Source organism: Castor canadensis, chromosome 19 (genome assembly GCF_047511655.1).
Source record: "Castor canadensis chromosome 19, mCasCan1.hap1v2, whole genome shotgun sequence".
Classification (NCBI taxonomy): Eukaryota; Metazoa; Chordata; class Mammalia; order Rodentia; family Castoridae; genus Castor; species Castor canadensis.
The window spans coordinates 7,286,054-7,311,299 of NC_133404.1; the positions used below are offsets into that span (position 1 = coordinate 7,286,054).

General features: G+C 38.3%; 1 protein-coding gene across 6 annotated transcripts in view; it reads left to right on the forward strand.

Annotated features, from left to right (window-relative positions):
* Scaper (S-phase cyclin A associated protein in the ER) overlaps positions 1-25,246 on the forward strand; it is a 477,645-nt gene that overhangs the window by 400,298 nt on the left and 52,101 nt on the right. For all 6 annotated transcript variants that reach the window (XM_074061919.1, XM_074061920.1, XM_074061921.1 and 3 more), the window contains one exon: positions 1,302-1,534. In XM_074061919.1, the coding sequence (XP_073918020.1) occupies positions 1,302-1,534 (233 nt within the window). The remainder of the gene's footprint in view (positions 1-1,301; positions 1,535-25,246) is intronic.

Below are 25,246 nucleotides of genomic sequence, written 5' to 3' on the forward strand. Positions count from 1 at the left end.
TTTCTTCCCATGCACCTTTCTCAGAAAAGTCTCTTGAATAAGTTCTACGACATACAAGAAATGAGGGAATCTGTCCGAGGGAGAGGGGAAGGAGTTTTTAAGATGAAGGTGAAAAAGTCAGTCTCACAATGAGAGCTATCTAGTAGGTGTGGAGTGCAACCAGACCTGATTAGAGCAGGAGGATGGCACACTTCAGGAAGATTGTCTCCACTGGGGGAGGAAAAAAAAAATCAACAAATCCTAAGGTGTTTGAACTTGAGAGGAAATTTCATTTCAACCAGGAAGACTGAGAATGAATTAATGATTCATAAATAGAAAGTCAAACATATGAGAAAGTAATCTCAGTGAAACCAAAAATTTAGAGAAGAAAGTAACTATAGTTTATTAAATAGATTAGCTCTGAATACTTGCACAGTCATAGTGGGAAAAAACAATGATATTACTAGCAGTCACAGTGCTGCGTGCCAAATGTTCTTATTCTTGCCCTCTTTCCAAATACATAATGGGAGGACATTTCCAGACTCCCTTGTGATTGGGTTGGACTCCATGACTGGTTCTGGCCAATAAACTGCTTGTGGTTATCAAGAACCTCCTTTTGGAACCAAGTGATCACTTATTCCTCTATCTGTGACAGAACGAGGCAAAGGCTGATTGCCACTAAGTACATTGTGGAGTGTAATAGTTTGCCACATTTATTCCCATTCTTTTCCTTACTTGAACTTCATAATAGTCCTAGGAGATAGGAACATGTAGACGTCAAGGAACTTGACGAGCCAGAACTCAAAGCCCAGAACCCTGGCTCCAAACTCAGCTTCTAGCAACCACAGGACTTCATGTAAATGATACACAAAGAGAGCAGAATGTGACTCTGTGCTAGGAAAAGAACTATTTTGCCATTTTTATAAGAAATGCAAATATTATCCTAATAAAGCAGTTTAGGTATCTTAAAAATTCACTCAAACAAACAGTGTTGTCAGTTTAAATTGCTTTATTTTTGTTGTTTAATACTCTGCCTATGCATATGTTAGAAATTTTATGTGCATTAAGCATCTCACAGCCCTCACAAGAACCTGTGATGTAAGAACCATCACTGTCCCTGTTAGATAGATGAGAAAATTGGAGTCACCTGGCTGGCGAAGGCAAAGCCAAGGTTTAAACTGCCATTCTGACTTCCTAAACATTTCAGCTTATCCCTAATAGAATTTCAAAAGTATTAACGATTCTAGAAATGTTCAAAATCGTCTCTATTTTTGGTCATTTTATTGAAGCACAATTTACTTCTTTTTTTTTTTTTCTTCTAGGTTTATGTTCCAGACGAAAATAATGCTATTTTGGGAAGAAATACAAATAAGCAACTTTTCGAAGGCTTGACAACTGGACTTCTCAAAGTCAGTGCTGTGGTTTTGGGCTGCCTGATTGCCAGTCGACCAGATGGAAATAGCCGGCCAGCTACACCAAAAATGTCAACACAGGAAATGAAAAACAAACCCTTACAAGGTGATGCTTTTAACAGCCGGGTTCAGGACCTTATCAGGTAAAATTGCTAAATTTCTTAAAACTTTATTCTTTGTTTAAAAAATATATATATTAAAATAAACTATAGGGTCCACAAGATGGCAGTGGCTCTTGCAACGCTACCCACAAATGCCTGGTAGAGAACACACGACATTTTGAATAGAGAAAAATGCCCTTGATGAAAGCAACATAGTTAGAGCTCAGCTGCCACTCCTGATGTTCAGATATGTGATGCTAGGATATATAATGTTGGAGCCTTTACAGCATTCTCGATACCAACTCTTCCCACCTCAAGGAATGTCTAAGAATTCCCCTCAGGTCATCTCTGGCTTAAAACAACAGTAATAGCTACCCTTCTTTGAAGCACCCATTATGTGTAGGTTTTGTAGTAGAGTCTTTGCAGCCCTGTAGGTTATAGGGTTTCTAATGTAGACTTTGTAATGAGGAAATTGCTCAGAGAGGTTAAGTGCTTTGGCCAAGATATATAATAAATAAGTTGAAAGGAAAGTGGGCAAGTTGAGACTGGAACTCACATCTAGCTGGACTCTCAACATATGTACGCTTTCCACTACGCAGATGTGGCTGTATGTGACACCTGTTCAAGGTCAGCCCTGCTCCTTCCAAGGTCTCCTTTTCTCCAGGGAAATTTACTTCTACTTTGGCACCTGAACTCTTGTTCCCTTGTGAATCTTGAATCAGGTAGAATATTTAATTTCCCAGCAGGGCTTCATCTGGTGTTAATCAGTTGCCTGTTCCACCAGTCAGCACCTCTTCTGTGGTCTGCACCGACCTCTGCCTCCCCAAATCCATGCAGTTTGTTGCTGTGTGAAATGTCTGGTCAGTTAGTAGTAGAACGAGAAGCCCTCCCCTGCATTCACTTCTTTCACAGTTCATAAATCTCCTCTGACTTCTGTTGCTTTCTTAGGAACCATGGTTTCATTCAGTGTCTTCCTTACCCTTGATTACTTTGTTCACTTATTCCTTCCATCTGCTTTCCCTGTTTCCCTAAGCATATTTATTGCTGGTGAGCACCAGGCCCTTTGGGTCCACAACCATTTATCTTACAGCACTTGACTTTTACCCTCCGTGCCCTTTTCTCTCAGTTGCTTGATCCCATTCAATTTCCCCATGTCCTTTTGGTCATTGTAGAACTTAGCCTCCTCTGCTGATAAATGTCATTGTGTTCCAGCCTTCTCCCTTGGGCTGTCCTGTGATGCTGCAACCCTGCATTCTTGTTCCAACAGCTTAGCCACATGTCTCGACTGTGATGAGATGGGAGGTCCAGCTTAATGCTTCAGTGCAATTCCAGCAGGCCTTCCAGGAGGAAATACATACGTTTCACACATATTATTATAGCTACCAAAACCTTCTTAAAGGAGGAAGGCACTGTGGAGAAAAACAGCAGTGACATTCTGCCAAACAAAATAACTCATGTGGCCTAACGAACCATCACTAGAAACACAGCACTTCAGAACCAACCTATGCCAGTCCTTCTCTGAATTGAAACACTTCGGTGACTTTTGTTTGCTTATAGACAATGCATTGTAACGGCTCGATGGTGCTATATCTTGAGCCTGCCTAGTACAACACACAACATGCTAGTCCCTTCCATGTTTGTCTTACCTTGCCAAATGTGAACGCTCAAAGAATCTTCACTGCACTCTTTGCTATGACATGAGCATTTTGGTGAGTTGTGAAATTGAGTGGAAAGGGTTCCAGCCCAGTCTTTGAAGTTGTCCAAAGGTAAAGCTGGAACAGACGGGAGGAGACCCTGGCATGTGTCCCTTTACCTCACATGGCATAGAAGAAGCATGAATGTATCTCTCTGTCAATGTTTAAATGGTTTTTTATGAAACATATCAACACACACAAAACCAAAATCACCTAGAATCGATACCTATGTTCTAACTGTTGGTAACAAATAGCATTCTTCCATATTTATCTTAGACTTTTTATCCTTTTCTTATTGTTAAGAAACCAAGTGTTACAGATACAACTTTGTCCCCTTTTCTCTATCCCCAGCTCCATCCCCTTGCCCTTCCTCTGTCCTGAAAACTTCACCACTTTGTTGGAGTTTTGTGTACATCATTTCTATGACTGTTTTATGTATGTGTGCATAGCCATAGACAACATAGTCTACTTTCTAGTTTTATGAGTTTTTAAATTTTATATAAATGCTTTGATACTCTTTTGCCAGTTATTGATTTCATGCAGTTAAATTTGACATGTTTTGCCAGGCATGATGGCATACATCTGTAATCCCAGCTACTTGGGAGGCAGTTATCAGGAAAATCTCAGCTCAAGGCCAGCCCAGGCAAAAAGTTAGCAAGACCCCAAGTCAACCAATAAGTTGAGGTCTGATAGCTCACACCTATAATCTTACCTATGTGGGAGGCATAGATAGGATGGTTGTAGTCCAAGACCAGATCCAGGTAAAAACTGGAGACCCTATCCAAAAAAATAACTAAAGCAAAAAGTGCTGGGAGCATGGCTTAAGTGTTAGAGCACCTGCCTAGCAAATGTGAGGCCCTGAGTTCACATGCCAGTATTGCTTTAAAAAAACTTAACATGTTTTAATATTTTTTCAGATTTATATTATTTCATATAGATACAGCTAATTCATTTTAACCATTCTATAAATTCTGTCTTATAAATTCCTAACTTGTTTATCCATTTTCCATGAAGACAATAATTCCTTTCCTTTCACATCTTCAAGCAGTGATGTGGTAAACGTTTTTGTGGAAATCTCATTGTGCATTTGTATGAGAGTTTCTCAAGGTTATATACTAAAGGAGGAATGTATGGCTATGCCACATGCATATTCAGCTTTACCTGGAAACGCCAAATCATTCTCCAAAGTAATTATACAATTTTACTTTTCATCATAAAAAATGAGGAACTCTCTTTTGTCCATTGGCTTCCCAGTGCTTTTGTCAGTCTGGTAGGTGTGAAATAGTAATTTGATTATTGTCTTCATTTACATTGTATTTATCACTAGTGAAGTTGAACATTGCCTAATAACTATTGTATAAATCATAATTTAGCTGTAGAAAAGAGAAAATGTCATAGTAAATTTAAATAAAGGGATTTAAAACAGGAAATTAGATGCTTACAAAATTATCTAGGCTCAGTCTGCAGTAATGACTCTCAGAACAATCCTACAAAACTGAAGGGCTACCATAATGTCACAATCAAGAAGTACTGTATCATTAACTCAAGAATTGTGCTAAACCAGTGCACTGTCCAGCTCAGTGGCTTGCTTTCTCAGCTTGGCAAGAAGCTACCACTACACAGGTACTAAGATAGATCCAGAACCACACCACACCAGATAGAGCTATGCCCTTTCCCCAAAAGAGATGCCCCAACTTCTGTCTCTCAACCTCCAAAATATTCCCATAAGCAAACAGAAATGGCTTTATGACAACTCTTTGCAAATGGAAAAACATAGCAATGGCCACAAGTTCATTTTTACCATATAAATTAAACATTTTAATTTAAAGTTTAAATGAACACATACAAGCTAATGGCTACTACACTGGACATGATATTCAAAATTCTTAATTTTTTCTAGTTCTAACAATTACTAAGACTTTTAACATTAAAAGTCTTAAAAAGTCACCAACTGTGCTGAGCCTGTGGTGTGTGCCTGTAATCCCAGCTGTCAGGAGGCTGAGGCAGGAGGATCAGGAGTTGGACCAGCCTGTGCTATGAAGGGAGACCCTGTCTAAAAAGAAAATTTTTAAAAATCAACTGTGATTATAGATTTTTCCCAGCTTAATCATGTTTGCTTCATTTTGAACCTGCTATTCAGATGAAACAGCCTTTTTAGTATTCCTCTTTGTGTTAAATATTTCTTATTTTTGGAGTCTAGTATATTTAATATTAATATTCCATAGACAATTCCTTGCATTTATTGTTTAAATGCTCTATTTGTTCCATCCTTGACGCATTTTTTTCTTTAAACACATTAAAGATACTATTCCAATTTATTTTGCCTTCTATCATGGCTTTATGAGGAGTCAGCTATCATTCATATCATTCCCCTATAGTGCTGTGTCTTTTCTTCATCTGCCTTCAAGGTTTTCTGTTTACCTTTGAGTTCGAGCAGTTTGACAGCGATGTAGATCCATTTGTGTTTATTCTGCTTGAGGTTGGTTAAGCTGTAAGATGATGTTTCTCCCCAAAAACTCAAATCTATCTAAAAAAATTCATGTCTACAAAGGAAACTTCAGGTACAGGTGGCTTTACGTGCAAGTTCCAGCCACACAGTCTGTTCACAGAAAAAGAAGGAATGTTTACATTTTGTTTTACAATGCCAGAATATCCTTAACACCAAAATCTGATAAGAATATTCCAAAAAAGAAAATTAACATGTCAATATCCCTTGTGAACATGAGTGTAGCAATCCTTGACAAAATGTTAACAGTTAAATCCATCAGTATATCAGAGGACCGCACATCATAACTAAGTGAGGTTTATTCTAGAAATTTAAGGCTAATTTTAACATTTAGAAATTACTGTATTAACTGATTAAGAACCGTAAATGGTCAGAGATTTTATTCTTGCAAGCTAGCAAGTTAGCCTGCCACCATTTCATGGATGATAGCAAAAGACAGAAGACTCCCAGGTCAGAGACAAAGAACTTTATCACTCTTAGACAGTAAGCAGTTTGAGCTTCTCTTACCCACAAGTCCCACAGGAACAGCAGAGTGGACCCACAGCTGTACATGCTGTGGCTTTGCATTACAGTGAAGGAAATCTCACAAGCTTAGAAAATCCCCAGGGGGGATTCCAAGATGGTGGCTAGAGGGAGGAAGCAGAAAGTGTGCCTCCTAAAGTGAATCTTGGAGAGACGCTGGAAACACATCTTGCAGGCAAGGCCACGGAGAAGAGGCAAAACTTAGACCCCTCCACACCTCCAGCCTGCACAGAGCATCTACACTTCACGTTAAACGAAGAAACCAGGAGGGCCCCCAGGCCACCGCCACACGCCTGCGCCCAGATGGCTTGGGAAGACGTGGACAAGATGAGCTAAGCAGTACGCGGTACTCCCACAGACAACCCTGGACCAGATCAGCATAGCCCCCTGGACAGACCGACCGCCACCCAGGGAAAAAAAAAGAAACTGAGTTAATAAGCAATAACAACAATAAAGATACATAGCAAAGAGGGTGGGGCGCCCTGAGCACCAAAGAGGGGGGAGGGGAATCCCTCCCAGACTGTAAATAAACAAGCTGGGCCTGGCCAGAGAAGGCGGGAGCAGGGGCGCGTGCCCAGCAACCAGGAACAGGAAAGCTTGTGAGAGTGGCGGAGGGAGGAAACCCCCACAGGAGAGGGGAGAAGACCCACTTCCCACGTGAGCTGTAAACAAACACACCGGCTGGCAGGAGCAGCAGCACCGCCCAGTAATCAGGAGCAGGAAAGCTTGTAAAAGTGGGGTGGGAGGAAAACTCCACAGGAGAGGGGGGAAGACCCACCTCCCACGTGAACTGTAAATAAACACACAGGCCTGAAAAAGCAGGTGCAGTGTCACCTCCCCCAGTGTGCTTGGAAAGGGGAAAGCCTGTAGCAGAGGCTCCCGCACAGGAGAACTCTGAGTAAACAAAGCCTGCGGGTCCAGGTGAGTGCTAAGCTCACCCCAGAGATCTGCATAAACAACGCCGCCAGCAACAGCAGGCTGACAGCAGCGGGCAGGTGAGCCACAGTTGCAGAAACCATTCTCAGAACTGTCTCCAGACTCTTGTTTTTCTCTCCCTACCTCTGATGAGAAAACAATCAAACTACACCTGCATGCTGAAAAACTTACTGAAACTGAATTGCATTTGAACTTGGGACACTTTGTCAGTTGTTTTGTATTGTTTTGTATGGTTTTTTTCTATTTTATTTTTCCCCTTTCATGAGACAACTACAGAACAACATCTGAGGCACCATCTCCAGGATTGGAGGCTGAGGGACAAACACCAAAATTATTAAGACTGAAACTTCATTGCATTCGAGCTTGAGGATTTTTTTTATATTATTTATTTTTATTTTATTTTATTTTATATATACTTTTTCTTTCATTTACTTATTTTTTATTTTTATTCTTATCTTTATTCTTTTTATTTTTTATTTCCCATTCTCTCTCTGTCTCTCTAATGCCTTTTCAGCTTAAGGTTGATTAGTACACTGTCTCTCCCTGTTTATATCTTTGAAATTTTTTTGTTTGTTTCTTTGTTTTGTTTTTTTTTCTACCTGTTTATTTGTTTTTCCCTTTTCCTTTAACTTCTTTGCTTTCCATCCCCTCTCACCCTTCCATTCTAAATATCACTAGAGCTATTATTACAAGTCAGAAAATACTTAATTGCACACAGTACAGGGACAACAACACCACCAAGGGCAATGACGGGAAGACAGAAAAAAACAGGGAAACCAGTTTCCCCACAGCAAAAAATTAGTACAGGAACCAGAGGGGAATGAAGAAAACAGATACTCAGATCCAGACCCCAACAAAATGCAGATAAACTATGCCAAAGGACCCAATGAAGCCCACAAGAATATTCTAAAAGAAGACATGCTACAGGTACTCAATGAGAATTTTATAGAGATGATACTGGATAGGGTCAACCAAAATGTACAGGAGACACTCAAGAAATTCCAAGACAACAAAAATAGAGAATTTGAAAAAGCAAAAGAAGAAATAAAGGAAACCATAGAAGCACTGTATAAACACCAAAGTGAAACAGAGAACACGATGAATAAACAGATAAATGAACTCAGGACAAAAATAGACAACATAAAAGAGGAAACAACACAGGATATGGAAAACCTCAGAAAAAAGAATGAAACAGAATTACAAAACAAAACAGAAGGCCAATCCAGCAGAATAGATCAAACAGAAGACAGAATCTCAGAACTCGAAGATGAACTGGTCATTAAAGGAAAAACTGAAGAACTATTAATTAAACAACTCAAGACCTGTGAAAAGAAAATGCAAGAACTCACCGACTCCATCAAAAGACTAAACTTGAGAATCATGGGCATCGAAGAAGGAGAAGAGGTACAAGCAAAGGGAATGTGTAATATATTCAACAAAATAATAACAGAAAATTTACAAATCTAGAGAAAGATATTCCGATACAGATGCAAGAGGCCTCCAGTACACCAAACAGAGAGATCAAAATAGAACTACCCCATGACATATCATCATTAAAACAACAAGTTCAGAAACTAGGGAAAGGATATTGAAGGCTGTAAGAGAGAAAAAAACAAGTAACATACAAAGGTAAACCCATCAAAATCACAGCAGACTTCTCAACAGAAACATTAAAAGCATGAAGAGAGTGGGGTGAGATCTTCCGGGCACTGAATGAAAATAACTTCAACCCCAGGATACTCTACCCAGCAAAACTGTCATTCAAAACAGATGGAGCAATAAAAGTCTTCCATGATAAGCAGAAACTAAAACAATATGTGACCACAAAGCCACCACTACAAAAGATTCTTCAAGGGATTCTGCACACAGAAAGTGAAACTCAACATAACCATGAAAGGGCAGGCAACACCAAACCCACAGGAAAAGAAAAAGCAAGAAAGTAGAGAGTAACCTCTACTTAGGTACACACAATCAAACCTTCAAACAACTAAGAGGCTACTTAAAAATCTAAACATTGATCTACCATTTGATCCAGCAATACCACTCTTGGGGATATACCCAAAAGACTGTGACACAGGTTACTCCAGAGGCACCTGCACACCCATGTTTATTGCGGCACTATTCACAATAGCCAAGTTATGGAAACAGCCAAGATGCCCCACCATTGACGAATGGATTAAGAAAATGTGGTATCTATACACAATGGAATTCTATGCAGCCATGAAGAAGAACGAAATGTTATCATTCGCTGGTAAATGGATGGAATTGAAGAGCATCATTCTGAGTGAGGTTAGCCTGGCCCAAAAGACCAAAAATCGTATGTTCTCCCTCATATGCGGACATTAGAGCAAGGACAAACACAACAAGGGGATTGAACTTTGATCACAAGATAAACGTGAGAGCACACAAGGGAGGGGTGAGGATAAGACACCTAAAAAATTAGCTAGCATTTGTTGCCCTTAACGCAGAGAAACTAAAGCAGATACTTTAAAAGCAACTGAGGCCAATAGGAAAAGGGGACCAGGAACTAGAGAAAATGTTACATCAAAAAGAATTAACCTAGAAGGTAACACCCACGCACAGGAAATCAATGTGAGTCAATGCCCTGTATAGTTATCCTTATCTCAACCAGCAAAACCCCTTGTTCCTTCCTATTATTGCTTATACTCTCTCTACAACAAAATTAGAAATAAGGGCAAAATAGTTTCTGTCCAGTATCAAGGGGTTGGGGGGGGGAGATAGAGGGAGCGGGGTGAGTGGTAAGGGAGGGGGTGGGGGCAGGGGGGAGAAATGACCCAAGCTTTGTATGCACATATTAATAATAAAAAAAAATTTAAAAAAAGGTAAAGGAAAAAAGAAAATCCCAGAATTTTGTACTGGGCTGAAAATAGACCTGCTCAAACTTGTTTGGGAGAGGGACATTGTCTTTATTACCCTGGCATCACACAAGCCTGCAATTTGCTCTAAAGAAAGACACCATCTCTTATCTTTCAAGGTCAAGATAGTGTAGAACAAAAAATGTTATTTTCTCATAAGATGTGCAAAAATCTGAGACCCGTGGACAATTATCTCCTGACATTGACCCCCCCTCCCAAAAAAAAACAGATTCAGAAAAATATTGTACAAAATGTAACTCATTTGTGGGATTGGGAGACTTAAATGTTGTTAAAGTGGCCATACTATACAAACTGATCTACAGATTCAGTGCTATTTTATCAAAATGCCTGTGACAGTCTTCACAACTAGAAAAAGAATCCTAAAATTCATAAGGAAACACAAAGACCCCAAATAGATAAAACAATTCTGAAAAAAAAGAGTAAGCTGGAGGCATCACAGTGCCTGATTGCAAGACGTACTACAGAGGAATAGTAACAAAAATAGCATGGTATTGTCATAAACACAGACACATAGACCAAAGGAACAGAATAGAGGACCCAGAAATCAGTCCAGTCATCTTAGCCAACTAATTTTTTACAGAGATGCTAAAAATACATATACATTGGAGGAAGGACAGCCTCTTCAATAATTAGTGCTGAGAAAAGTGGATATCCAGAAGGTTATCTCTATCCCTGCACTGTATCCTCTCACCCATCAACTCAAAATGGATCAAATACCTTCATAGAAGACTTGAAACTACTGGAGGAAAACACAAGGAAAAGATACTGGCTCAGCAATAATTGCCTTGACAGGCCTCAAAAACACAAAACAAAAGCAAGGGTTTACAAATGGAATTGTGTCTAATTAAAAAGCTCTGCCAGGAAAGGAGACAATCCAGAGAGGGGAGAGACACCTACAAAATGAGTCTTTCCCATCTATTCATCTGATAGAGAACTCAAAAAACTTTACAAAAAACCCCAAGTAATCCAATGTAAAAATAGGTTAATTATCTCTAGAGATGCTTCTCAAAAAGAAGAAACACAAATGGCAGATAAATACATGAAAAAATCCTCTATATCTTTAGCCATTAGAGACATGCAAATAAGACTGCGAGATTCCAGTCAGAATGGCTGTTATTAAAAAAAATGCCTATAAATATACTGAGAAAGGGGAACCCTTATAAATATTTAGTGTGAACGTGAGTTAATACAACCACTACTAAAAACAGTATAGAAGTTTCTCCATAAACAAAATAGAACTATTGTATGATCCAACCATGCCACTCCTAGGTGTATATCCAAAAGAAAGGAAGTCAGCAGACATTAGACATGCCTGCATAGTCAGGTTTATCATGGCACTTTTCACAGTAGCCAAGACACAGAATCCACCTAGGTGCCCATCAACAAATGAATGGATAAAGAAAATACCGTATGTAGACACAAAGGAGTATTATTCAGTCATAAAGAACAATGAAATCCTTTCATTTGCAGGAAAATGGATAGAACTGGGGGGTGTCATGCTAACTGATAAGTCACACACAGAAGAACAAGTATCACATGTTTTCTTTCATGTGGAACTAAAAAAGAAAAAAGATGAACAGAAGTAGAAGGTGGCATGTTAGGGAGGAACTGGGAAGAAGGTGGGGACCAACGGGGAGGAAGAAGAAATAACTGGTACGAGATACATGTATGTGAAAATACCACAGTGAATCCCATCTTACAGTTAATATACATGAGCGATTTCAACTCTTATCAGCGTGTATTAGTTGTTTGGGGGTTTCATCGTGACATTTCCACACATACTTACAATGTACCTTGGTTAGGTTCACACCCACAGTCATTCTCCCTAATCCCCACACACACTTAAAACAATTGTGACAGGTTTCACTGTTCTGTTTTCATACAAGTACATAAAGTACACTGACCATATTCACCCTCCTTCACCCTCTCCATCACCCTCTCCTCTCCCATAGTGCCCAGCCCCCGAGTACCTGTTTTACATTCCTGTCCTTCATTTTTTAAGTATATATTCATTCTTCAAAGGGGATTTGCCATGGTATTTCACCTGTGAATGTGCTGTACTTTAATCAGATTAACCCCTCTGTTCCTCTCCCTCACCTTCCCTCCTGTCCTCTAGTGTTCAGCAGCTTTCAGTGCCTTTCATTGTGTCCTCTTCTACGCACATGTAAGGTATTTTTATCATTCTCTTTTCTTCTCCCTCCTCACCCTAGTCCCCTCACAGTCTCACTATTACAGAAATGTTTAGATGTATATACACACATATATATGGTCATATTTGTATTTGTGTATAAGTTTATCTTTTGAATCTGTCTTCCACATATGAGAGAAAATATGTGACCTTTGTCTGTCTAAACCAGTCTTAACTTTGCTTAACATGATCTCTAGTTCCATCCATTTACCTGCAGACAATATAATTTCATTCTTCTTTATGACTGAATAATACTCTATTTTATATATATGTATATGTATATGTATATTACATTTTCTTAATCCATTCATAAGTTGTAGGCATCTCTCGGCTGTTTTCGTAGCTTGGTTATTATGAATACTGCTGCAATAAGCATGTGGGCTTTTTCAGACTTGTCAAAAATTTATTATGAAGCATATTTCTTACTATTTGCAATTTTATTGTAATTGTATTTCATAATATTAAAATGTGTTTTAAGTAAGTAAGGATTCTGTAAATTTATATGTAAACTTCTCTCTCATTTTTCTTTTGGCAATACTGGAACTTAAATTCAGGGCTTACAAAGAAGAATGAAATTTTGTCATTCACAGGTAAATGGATAGAACTAGAGGACATCATCTTAAGCAAAGTTAGCCAGGCTCAGAAGGCCAAAAATCACGTGTTCTCCCTCATATGCAGATTATAGACCCAAAACAAATGCAGTGATATTACTGCACATGGGTCACACTAAGGGGAGAATGCGCACAGGAGAAATAAGGAAAAGGTAGGAAACCTAAAACTTGAATGTGGTTGATGTGCCCACTGTAGAGGAGCAAATATAGTAATCTTAAACTGACAGAGGCCACTATGGGAAGGTGACCGGGGAGAGGTAAAGAGGTCTGGTAGAGATGAGTCAATGTGGGATGCAATACACAAGTGCGTGGAAGCAACACTGGGAATCTCTGTATATAGCTATCTTTATCTCAATCTACCAAAAACAATATGTCTTTCTTATTGTCTCCTGTGTGTTCTCGTCAACAAAATCGAAGAACAAGAGGATGGAACAGGTTCTGCCTCTGGGCATCCGCTCTACTGCTTGAGCCACACCCCAGTCCTGAATCTTTGCTTAATCCTGTTATTGCTCTACTGCAGGCACTTTGGGAATTTACAAAGGTGGTTACAATGTATCTTAGTTAAGTTCACCCCCACCCTCTCTTTCACCTCTCCTACCCCCATTCTTAATATGGTTCCAACAGGTCTCATTTTTCTAATTTCAGACACACACACACACACACACACACACACACTTTCCTTATATCTTCCTATTTTACCTTCCTGTCCTGTTTTTTGTTTTTTTTTAAGACACTTTTGTTTAAGATAGCTATATAGGGAGCTTCATTTTGACATTTCCATGTATGTATGTATTGTATGCCAAATTCACTCATCCCTCCACTTCTCTCCCTTCTATCCTAGTCCCTTCTTATGGTGATTTCAGAAAGTTTAAAAAGTCTACATTCATTCTTGTATAGAAAGTACATCAACCTTATTCATGTTCTTCCTTGTTTTACTCTCCCTCTCCCGTTAGCGCCTCCCCTTAGTGTGACCTGTTTTTCATTCTTGTTCTTCATTGTTGAGGTGTCTGTTCATTGTTCACTGGAATTTTTGTCTTGGTATTATACCTGCACATGCATTATACTTAAATCAGTGTAACCCCCCTCCACTGCACTTCCTCGCCCTTCCCCCATCCTGTGGTGTTCAACAGTTTTCAGTGGTTTCTTTGTGTCTTGTTCCTATACAGATGTGATATATTTCATAATTATTTGCTATCATTCTTTTCTTCTTTTCTTCCTACCTTGATCTTCTCTACCAGTCCCATTTTTGGACACATGTTATGTGTATATTTCTATGTGTGTGTGTGTATATATATATATATATATATAAAATACTTATGGATTTATGAAATGGAGGCTTTCCTCCATTTGTACCAAACAAGAGCGAGAGGTGTTTGAAGAGCATTAGTAACAGTCTGAAGTTCAGTGAGAGGAGACATTTAAAGAGTGGCAGAAGTAATTTCTGCTACTGCAAATCGACACAATTGCTCTCTCTCTCTTCTGTCTCTGGTTCTTGTGAGCCTTGTGACGTGGTAGGAGCATGCTTCTGGGTAGCTGTCTTTTCTGAGTCATTTTTTCTCCATTTGTATTGGGCCTGTATTCCACATATGAGAGAAAACATGGAGCCTTTGGCCGTCTGAACCTGGATAACTTCACTTCAGATGATGTTCTCCAGTTCTGTCCATTTACCTACAAATAACAAAATTTCATTCTTCTTTATGGTTGAGTAAAATTCCATTGTATGTAAATACCACATTTTCTCAGTCCATTCATCAGTAGTGGGGCATCTTGGCTGTTTCCATAACTTAGCTGTTGCAAGCAGTACTGCAGTAAACATGGGAATGCAGTTGTCTTTATTGTATCCTGACTTATATTCCTTCAGCTGTATGCCCTGTTGTAAAATTGCTGGGTCATATGATGATTCTAGTTTTGGTTTTTTGAGGAACCTGCATACTACTTTCCCTAGTGGTTGTACTAACTTACATTCCCACCAGCAGTGTATGAGGGTTCCTTTTTCCCCCATCCTCTCCAACAGCTGTATTTGTTTGTGTTCTTGATAACAGCCATTCTAACAGGAGTGAGGTGGAATTTTAATATAGCTTTGATTTGCATTTCCTTTATGGCCAGGAATTTGGGGCATTTCTTCATGTATTTATTGGCCAGTTGTACTTCTTCCTTTGAAAAATGTCTATTCAGTTCATTTGGCCATTTCTTCATTGGGCCATTGATTCTTTGGGAGTTTAGTTTTTTGAGCTCCCTGTAAATTCAGGTTAGATATATAGCTGGCAAAGATTTCCCATTCTGTGGACTGTCTCTTCATTCTAGTGCCTATTTTCTTTGCTGTGCAGAAGCTTTTTACTTTGATGCATCCCCATTTGTCAATCCTTTCTCTTAGCTATTGGAGTTCTAATCAGGAAGTTACTGTCTATGTCTGTATGTTCCAGTGCTTTCCCTATTCTTTCCTGGAGACCTTACATTAAGGTCTTTGATCACTTTGAATTGATATTACTACAGGATCAAAGACAGGAATTTATTTTCAGTCTTCTACATGTGGATATCCAGTTTTCCCCGCACCATTTGTTGAAGACACTGTCTTTTCTCCAATGTTTGTTTTGGGCTCCTTTGGCTCTTTTGTCAAAAATCTGATGACTGTAGGTGCATGAATTTATGTCTGGGTCTTCTATTTTGGCCCACTTTTTTAATGTCTGTACCATGCTGTTTTTATTGTTATGGCTCTGTAGTATAATTTGTAGTCAAGTATACCTCCAGCATTGGGTTTTTTGTTCAGTATTTCCAGGGCAGTTTGAGGTCTTCTATACTTCCATGTGAACTTTAGGGTTGATTTTTTCAATCTCTGTAAAGAATGTCTTTCGAATTTTGATGGGGGTTGCATTGAACATGGAGATTGCTTTTGGTAGTATAGCCATCTTCACAATATTGATTCTGCTGATGCATGAGCATAGGTGACCTTTCCATCTTCTGATGCCTTCTTCAATTTCTTTCTTCAGTGAGTAATAGTTTTCATTGTACAGGACTTTCACTTCCTTCATTAAATTTATTACTAGGTATTTTTTTAGATAATTGTGAATAGAATTATTTTTCTGATTTGTTTCTCAGTCCATTCATTGTTGGTATATAGAAAAGCTACTGGGTTTTGTATGTTTATTTTTGTATCCAGATATTTTACTGAAAGTGTTCATGATGTCTAAGAGGTTTTTGGTGTTTTTAGGGTCTTTGAAGTATAAGATATCATCTGCAAATACAGATAGTTTCACGTCTTCCTTCCCTATTCCATTTCAATCCCTTTATGTTTTTCTCCTATCTTATTGTTCTGACAGGGAATTCCAATTCTGTATTAAATAAAAGTAGAGAAAGTGGACACCCTTGTCTCTTTCCTAACTTTAAAGGAAATAGTTTCAGTTTTTCCCCATTTAGTGTGATGTTGGCTATAGGTTTGTCATATACAGTCTTTATTATGTTGAGGTATATTCCTTCTAGTCCTAGTTAATTCATAGCTTTTGCCATGAAAGGATGTTTAATTTTGTCAAAGGCTTTTCTGCATCGAGATGACAGAAAATTGATTTTTGTCATCAATTAGGTTTATATGCTGTACTCATTTATCAGTTTATATATATTAAGCCTGGAATAAAACAAACTTGATCATGGTATATGATTTTTTGATGTTTGTTGAATTTGGTTTGCAAGTATTTTATTTGCAAGTATTTAAATAAAAGTCTTATGTTCGTTAACAAGATTGGCCTATAATTTTCTTTTTTTGTTGTGTCTTTGTCCACTTTTAGAATAAGTATAATACTTACTTCATAGAATGAATTTAGTAGTGTTCCTTCCCTTTCTGTTTGATGGAAACGTTTGAGGAGTCTTATTAGTTCTTTAAAGGTCTGATAGAATTCAGCATTGAATCCGTTAGGTCTTGGGCTTTCTTTCTTAGGATACTCTTACTATCTCAGTCTCATTGCTTGTTATAGATATATTTGGTGGTTTATATCCTCTTAGTTCAATTCTGGTTGGTCAGATACGTAGAAATTTTTCAATTCTAGATTTTCCAGTCTATTTGAATATAGGTTTCCGAAGTATTCCTTCTTGATTCTTTGGATATCATTTATATTTGTTGTGATATACCCATTTTCATCTCCAATTTTATTAATTTGGGTCTTTTCCCTCTTTCTCAGATTGACTAGGGGCTTATTAATCTTATTTATCTTTTCAAAGAGCCAACTTTCTGTTTCATTGATTCTTTGTATAGGTTTTTGGTCTGTATTTCATTAATTCCTGCCCTAATTTTTATCATTTCTTTCTGCCTGCCAGTTTTGGATTTAGCTTGGTAATGTTTTTCTAGTAGCTTGAAATGCATCATCAGTTATTTATTTGAGATCTCACTGGTTTTTTTGCAATGTGTGCACTCATAGCTATAAACTTTCCCCTTTGCCCTGTCTTTCCTGTGTCACATAGGTTCTGGTAGGTTGTGTTTTCATTTTTATTAGAGTTTAGAAACTTTTTGATTTCACACACACACACACACACACACACACACACACACACACACACACCTTGTTTCCTCAATGACCCACTGGTCATTCAACAATGCATTGTTCACTCTCCCTATATTTGAGTATTTCCTGTAGTTTGTTTTGTCGTTGAGTTCTAGTTTTATTTCACTATGGTCTGGTAAAATAAAGGGAGTTATTTCAACTTTCTTATATTTGGTAAGACTTGTTTTCTGTCCTAAAATATATCTATTTTGAAAAATGTTTCATGGGATGCTTGAGAAGAATGTGTATGGTGCTGCTGTTAGATGAAATACTTTATAGAGATCTGTTAAGTCCATTTGGTCTATAATGTTATTTGTGAGGTCCTTTGTTTATTCTTTGTCTGTCTGACCCATCTATGGTGGGGTATTAAAATCTCCCACTATCATTGTGTTGGAGTCTATCTGTACTTTTTAAGTCCAGTAGTGTTTCTTTCATGTAATTGGTTGCACCTACTTTAGGCCCTTGTTTGTTAACAATTGTTATTATTGTTCCTTTTATTAATATGAAGTGACCTAACTGGTGAGCACTGATGGCTCACATCTGTAATCCTAGCTATTTGGGAGGCTGAGACCAGAAGGATCACAGTTCAAGGCCAGCCCAGGCAAATAGTTCAGGAGATTCCCATCTCCAACAAAAAACTAGAACAAAATGTACTGAAGGTATGGCTCAAGAGGTAGAATGAAGGGAGCCCTGAGTTCAAGCCCCAGTCCCATCAAAAACTGAGGTGATCTTTGTCTCTTCTGAGTAATTTTGAAGTCTACTTTATCAGGTATAAGAATAGTTATTTCTTCCTATTTTCAGGGTCCATTTGCTTGGAAAATCTTTTTTCTACTCTTTCACCATAAGCCAATGTTTGTTTTGTGAGATGTGTTTCTTGTAGGCAACACATCATTGACTTTTGCTTTTTAACTCATTTTGCCATTCTATGTCTTTTGATTGGGGAATTGAGACATTTAACATTCAGTGTTAATATTGAAAGGTATGTGGTAATTCCTGCCATTTTGATGCATGTGTGTGTTTGATTCTTTCCTATTCGTCATTTGTTTCTGTACTCACTGGGTGATATTGTCTTCCCATTATTTCATGGCTATGTTTATGTTCATCTGCTGCGTGTTGGATTCCTTTGAGTATCTTATGGAGTACTGGTTTAGTGCTCATAAATTGGTTTAGTTTTTGTTTATCATGGAAGGTTTTTATTTCTTCTTCAATTATGAATGATAAGTTTGCTGGGTAAAGTAATCTAGGTTTACAGTTATTTTCTTTCAACATTTAAAATACTTCATTTCATGCCTTCCTTGTTTTTTAAGGTTTCTGTTAAGAAATCTGTTATTCTGATGGGTTTACCTTAATAGGTGACTTGATGTTTCTCCCTTGCAGATTTAAATATTCTTTCCTTGTTCTCTGTACTTAATGTTTTAACTATAATATAAAGTGGAGACATTCTATTTTGGTCACATTGGTTTGGAGTACTAGATGCTTCTTATACCTGGATGGGCATTTCTTTCTCAAGATTTGGGAAGTGTTCTGCTGTTATTCTGTTGAATATGTTTCCTATGCCTTTAGTTTTCTCCTCTTCTCCTCCAATGCCCACAATTCATAGGTTTGGACTTTCAATGGAGTTGCAGGGTCCTTGCGTTATCTATTCCTGTTGCTTCATTATTTTTCTGTATAGTCATGGGATATTTCTTTTTTATCTGCTTTGTCTTTAAGCACCTATATTATATTGTCTTCTACATGTTTCAGTCTGATGGAGAGGCTTTCAACTGAATTTTTTTATTTCACTTAAAGAGCTTTTCATTTCCAAAGCTTCAGTTTTTTCAGGCTTTCTATATCTTTGATTCCCCTTTCAAGTCTTGTATTGTATTCCTAATTCCATTGAGGTGTGTGTTTGTATACTCCTTCAGTTCATTCATCTGTTTGTATCTTTGAGTTTGTTTCTTTGTATTATCATTGAACTCATCTAGCTGTTTATTCATATTCTCTTTGAGTTCATCAAGTTGTCTCTGCATGCTTTCTTTCATCTCATTAACAGTTCTTGTCATTTTTTTGAGCCCAGAAATTGAGATTCCACACCCTTTGCTATTAGTGAGATCCTTTGTTGTGTGATTGTTGAGTAGTCATATTCCCTTCCTTTTTCATGTTTCTTGTGCCTCTATTTTGAGATTTGGTCATCTGTATCCAGTTGGTTGGGGGATTTAGCCACCTAAAGGTCTTTCCTTCTAATTATTTTCTGTGTTCTGACAGAACGGATTAGGTTGATGTGTCATTTCTGCCCACTGGCCTGAAGATATAACTCAGCAACAACGAATTCACCAACTCAATACCAAATCAGACATTTTATGAAACAGAATACTATTGGCAGCATTATCTACACCCATACTGCCGGGGTGTAAGGCAAATAGTGCAGCTCTTAGGTTAAAGGAGCTGCTGAAGTAGGTGGAGCAGTTCCAGACTTGTGAGGTAGCAGTTGTGGGTGGGTGGGCAGATAACTCCTGTCACTTGTGTATATGCATACACTGCAGGATTGGGCATGGTTAAGGGCTCTATCTAGCTGGCCTGCTCACTGTGTCACCCTTCTTGTCTTGGGATAGAGACCCAGATGTTGAACTCTAGCCAGTTAGCCTACTTGCTTCCTGCCCTTCCTTTGGATAGAGACACAGGGCTAAGCAGTGCACCTCCTCCCCTGCCAGTCTACAGCCTGGTCTGAGAGCTTTTACTTGCCTACATACACACCACACACACTTAGCCAAAAGTTTTCTCAGGGGTCTGATATTTTTGCTTCCACATGCTGAACTAGCCTGTGAAGTGACCCTCAAGACTGAGACCACATTGCCCATCTGGTTGGTTTCTGTGCCAGTCTTTCTGGGCAGCGTGGTAATTCACAGATACTGGTTGGCTTCTGTCTGGTGACCCAGACAAGGCTTGCTGATCTTCTTTTAGCTCTAGCCCTCCATGAAGTTGTTTTGTTTCAAGGGTGGCCCCCATGAGTGGCTCTTATTGGAGGCAATTCATATCCAGACAAGGAAAAAAAAAAAAAACGAAGGTTGAAAAGGGCATGTGATGGAACAGGTCCAGGCCCACGCCCTCACATGCTCATGGATTTGTAGTTTTAGCAGTTTAGTTAGAGTATAAATAGTATGTCTAGCTAGTACCTCTCCTTATACCGACACCCTCTTTTTTAGCATACTTATTTGCCACCTCTCCTTGTAGTCATGTACTGCATGTTTATGTCATGTTTGTGGAGAAAAGAGAAAGTGGTACCTACCAGCAATCCTCCATCTTCCAAAAATATTCTTTAAAGAATCAATTCATTTTGGAGGGGGAAATTAGATTCATGAGTAAAATGCAGAATTAGTAACTAATAGATCTGTTGTTTACCTGACAAAAGCCATTCCCTACCTTCTTGCTGATAAAACACTAATTTGCTCTGGTATCAGCAGTCCTGGGCTTTGCTGGCTTCTACAGACCGAGGATAGGGATGGGTTTAGAAAGACCTGCAGAAGAATAATTATCTTTTTAAAACTCACCACAAATCTGTAAATGATGGTGAAAACCTAAAGTTAAATCATTCGTAATGATAAAACATCAAGTGCTTTTCCTGTAAGTTTCATTCTTACCACTTGTATTCAGCATTATACCAAGTTTTTGCTAGCTTAATAAGGAAGGGAAAAAAGAATAAAAGGCATAAAGTTTGTAAAGGAAAAAATAAAACTGTTGTTACTTGCAGTGTCGTAATTGCATATGTAGAAAATGCTGTAATCTACCAAGAAAAAAAAATAGGAGAACTAAAGGTTTTAGCAAGGTTGTAATATACAAGTTATACAAAAATCAGTTTTATTGCTATGCATACCAACAAATAGTTAGAAATTGAAATTTTTTAAATGTCATTTACAAAAACATCTGAAAATATCAAATACCTCCAAGTAAACCTGATGAAAGAGATGCAACACCTCTACAAAGTATTGCTGAAATTAAAGACCTAGTAAATAGAGATATGTATCATATCTGTGGGTTAGAAGATTCAATATTATTAAAATACTGTTTTTCCTCATATTGATTTATAGATTTAATGCAGTCCTAATCAGAATCCCCAGTCGAAAGAAACTTACAGGTCAGTTCTAAAATGTATATGTAAATGCCAAAGGTCTAGAGCATCCAAAACAATCTTGAAAAAGAATAATAAAGTCAGAGAACTTACCTGATTTTGAGACCTACTACAGAATTATAATAGTTAAGACAGTATAGTATTGGAGTAAGGATAGACCCAGTAGGTCAAAAAAAGTTGAGAACCCAGAAATAGACCCCATATACATTATCACTGATTTTTTTTGTCTGATTCTTTTTTAAGAGAGATTTTATTTTTTCAAGCAATTTTTAAAGTTCACAAGAAAATTGAGTGAAAAATAGAATTCTCATAAACCTCTGGCTCCAAAACACACATAGCCTCCCTCATCAGTGTATGGCATCAGAGTTTTGCATTTGTTGCACTCAGTGAACCTGCACTGATGTCATGACCATTTCAGAGTCAATAGTTTACATTAGGGTTCACTCTTCATGTACAGTCTATAGACTTTTGAGAACTTAAATAATTGCATATATGTAATTACATGGATCCATCATTATCATACAAGTCCACGGTGCTCCACCTACTCATACTTTCCGCCTTGCCTAGCCACTGGCAATTGTTTTTTAGTTTTTATATTTTTGAAACAGGGTCTGGTTGCTGCCCAAGATGGCCTCAAATTTGCAGTCCCCCCCAACACCTCAGCCTGCAGAGTGTCTGGGACCTTAGGCAAGTCCCACTGCACTCAGCTTCATCAATTGATTTTTGATCAAGGGATCAATTTAGTTCAATGGGGAAAAGAAAGCTTTGTGATTATGCTGAAACAACTAGATATTGACATGGAAGAAAGTTAATTTCTCACTTTAGTCAAAATTCATTTGAGGTGCATCATAGATCTAAACGCAAAAGCCTTAACTATAAGACTTCTGGCAGAAATACAGGAGTATATCTTTGCACGTATGGATTAGGGAAAGATTTCTTTGGATACAAATGCTTCACAAAAGTAGATATGTAAATAGCCAACGAACACATGGAAAGGTGTTCAATGTTTTTAATTGTCAGGAAATGCAAAACAAAATGACAGGGCTGGCAGAGTGGCTCAAGTGGTAGGTACCTGCCTAGCAAGCATGCAGCCCTGAATTCAAACCCCCAGCACCTCCAAAAAAAAAAAAAAACAGTATGATACTATTTCAAAATCAGTAAAGTAACTGAAAAAAAGGATAATGCCAAGTGTTGGCAAGGATGTGGATGTGGAACAGCTGGAGCCCATGGTTCTTGGCTCCTGGGAGTACAAAAGGGTGACACTGCTTTGGAGACCTGATAGTAATTTGTAAAGTTAAATATATCTGTCTTCTGACTCCACAATTACATGTCTAGGTATTTACCAAATAGAAATGAAAACACATGTCCACACAAGGACTTGCCTATGAATTTTTGTAGCAGTCTTATTTATAATAATCAAAACCTTTAAATAACACATACATCCATCAACAAGACAAGGCGTAAACTGGTGCTATAGTCATACAGTGGAATACTAAACAATAGCAAAAAGGAGGGAATCACTGTCACACACCAACACAAACAACTCTCTAAAACATTGTGCTTAGCAGGATACAGACACAGAAGAAACATTCTGAGTGATTTTGTGTATACAGAAGTAGGAGGGAATAGAACAGAAATGAGAGAACTTTCTGTGATATAAGAATGTGTACTGCATCCTGTTTTGATTGACAATTACCTGACTTTATATAGTTTTCAAAACTTGTCACACCAAATACTTAAAATATGTACATTTATAACTTATATCTCAATTGCAAGCAACTTATTGTTAAAAAAAATCACAAAAATAGCAGTGAGAAAGGACAAAGATTATCATCAATGTGATTAGCAAGAAGATAAATAGGTGTGGAGGGCAGATGACAGAATTATAATGCTGAATAATTGGTCTGTCCAGGTCAGAAACAGAGAAAATACAAAGAATAAAACTTCTATAGGGAAGAAAGCTATGAACTATCAATATACCAAGGGACCATGCTCACCGTGTGTGACAGGTATTGTTATCCCTGGCTCACGGGTAAGGAGGCGGAGACTCAGACAGAGCAGGCTACTTTCCTAATATTACATAGTAACTACCTTTATAAGACCTGAACTGAACCAAGCCACAGCAGGAACAACTGGAGTGGAAGTGAGCAAGATTATGGTATAGAAGTTATGTGTCAGTGTCTACTTTAAAAGGCCCTTAAGGTTAGCATAGCTTCTGACATCCTTAGAAATAATTGAAGAGATGAATACATGACTACCAGTAGCAAACCCAAATTGCTTGTACCACTATGAGATCAGGTGACATTTATCTAGACAAGAATATGAACAGGAGAAGATTGCAGAAGAGATAATGAAATTTTGTCTGAACATGCTAAGGTAGTAGTCCCTTGGGACCCCTAAGAGGAAATACTGAAACTAAAAGATCAGAAAAGAAGTAGAGTTGGGAGTTACTAGCATAGTAAGGTAGTTGAAACCAGGGAACTGCATGAGTTTACTAACCCAAGTTCAAGGACAGAACCCTGGTAAGCAGTAACTCAAAAAGGGTAAGAGTAGAAACCTAGACAGGGTAGACAGAAAAGAAGCAATAACTGTTTAAATATATTCACATATCTAGAGATCAATAGATATCCCAATTTCTCCTTCCAGTTTGTAAATTGCAGTGGCAGAAAGCTGCAGAGGGGCTCGTTGTAACTCTCAAATGGCCAAGGCATTCACAGTGACATGTTCCAAGAAGACCAGGAGGTTCTCTCCACGGACACATGTCCCTGCATGTGGTCACATCTCAGTGTTCTAATTTCAGCCTAACAGTTGCAATGCAAAAATATGTTGTCCTTGATACCAATAGCCACAAGAAGACTCCACATTCTTCCCGTAAAACTGCAGGTGGCAAAGTAAATTTCTGTGCACTGGACTTTTAGAGCCACTTGGTTTAAGCATGTTGTTAGCTGTTCATCTAAAGACTGCACCTGCAGCTATCCATGGTCCAAACAGTTAAAAAATATTAGTCTGGCTTCTTAGTAGGCTCCATCGATGACCCCAGTAACCAAATAAGATCACACTCAGGAATAAGCACCCACTCAGCAGTCGGTATTTTGATTTGGCCTGTTTTTTCTGGTTTTTCTCATCTCTTCACTCATTTTGGGGTCCTTTTTTCTTTCTGGCTACTTCCAAGCCAGTACAAGAAACCCATTTAAGCTGTTTTCATCTTGACATTGGGGTGGTTTTGAGGCTTTGTGTGGTCACTATTAGTCTCCAAATTCCTGTTTAAAATTCCAGACCCACACTGGGTTTTTTATTTTATCAGACCCTGCTTTGGGACTATAAATTATTCAAAATTTTTAGAATGTCACGTAGTTCTCCATATCAAGTAGAATATTATTTAACCATTAAAATGATGTTTAGGGCCAGGTGTGGTGACTCACACCTATAATCCCAGCTACTCAGGAGGCAGAGGTCAGGAGGATCATAGTTTGAGGCCAGCCTGGGAAAAAAGTTAGTGAGACCCCCATTCAATCAATAAGGTAGGTGTGGTGGTTCATGCCTATAATCCCAGTTACTCGGAAGGATTGCAGTCCAAGGCCAACCCTAGGCAAAAATGTGAGACCATACCTCCTAAAGCACAAAAGGGCTGGCGGTGTGGCTCAAGTGTTAGGGCCCCTGCCTAGAAAGTGTGAGGGTCTGAGTTTAATCTCCAGTACCCATCCCCCAAAAATGTAAAACCTCTAGAGTCTAGATCGTTTTATAAGAAATACATAGTTCAAAAAAC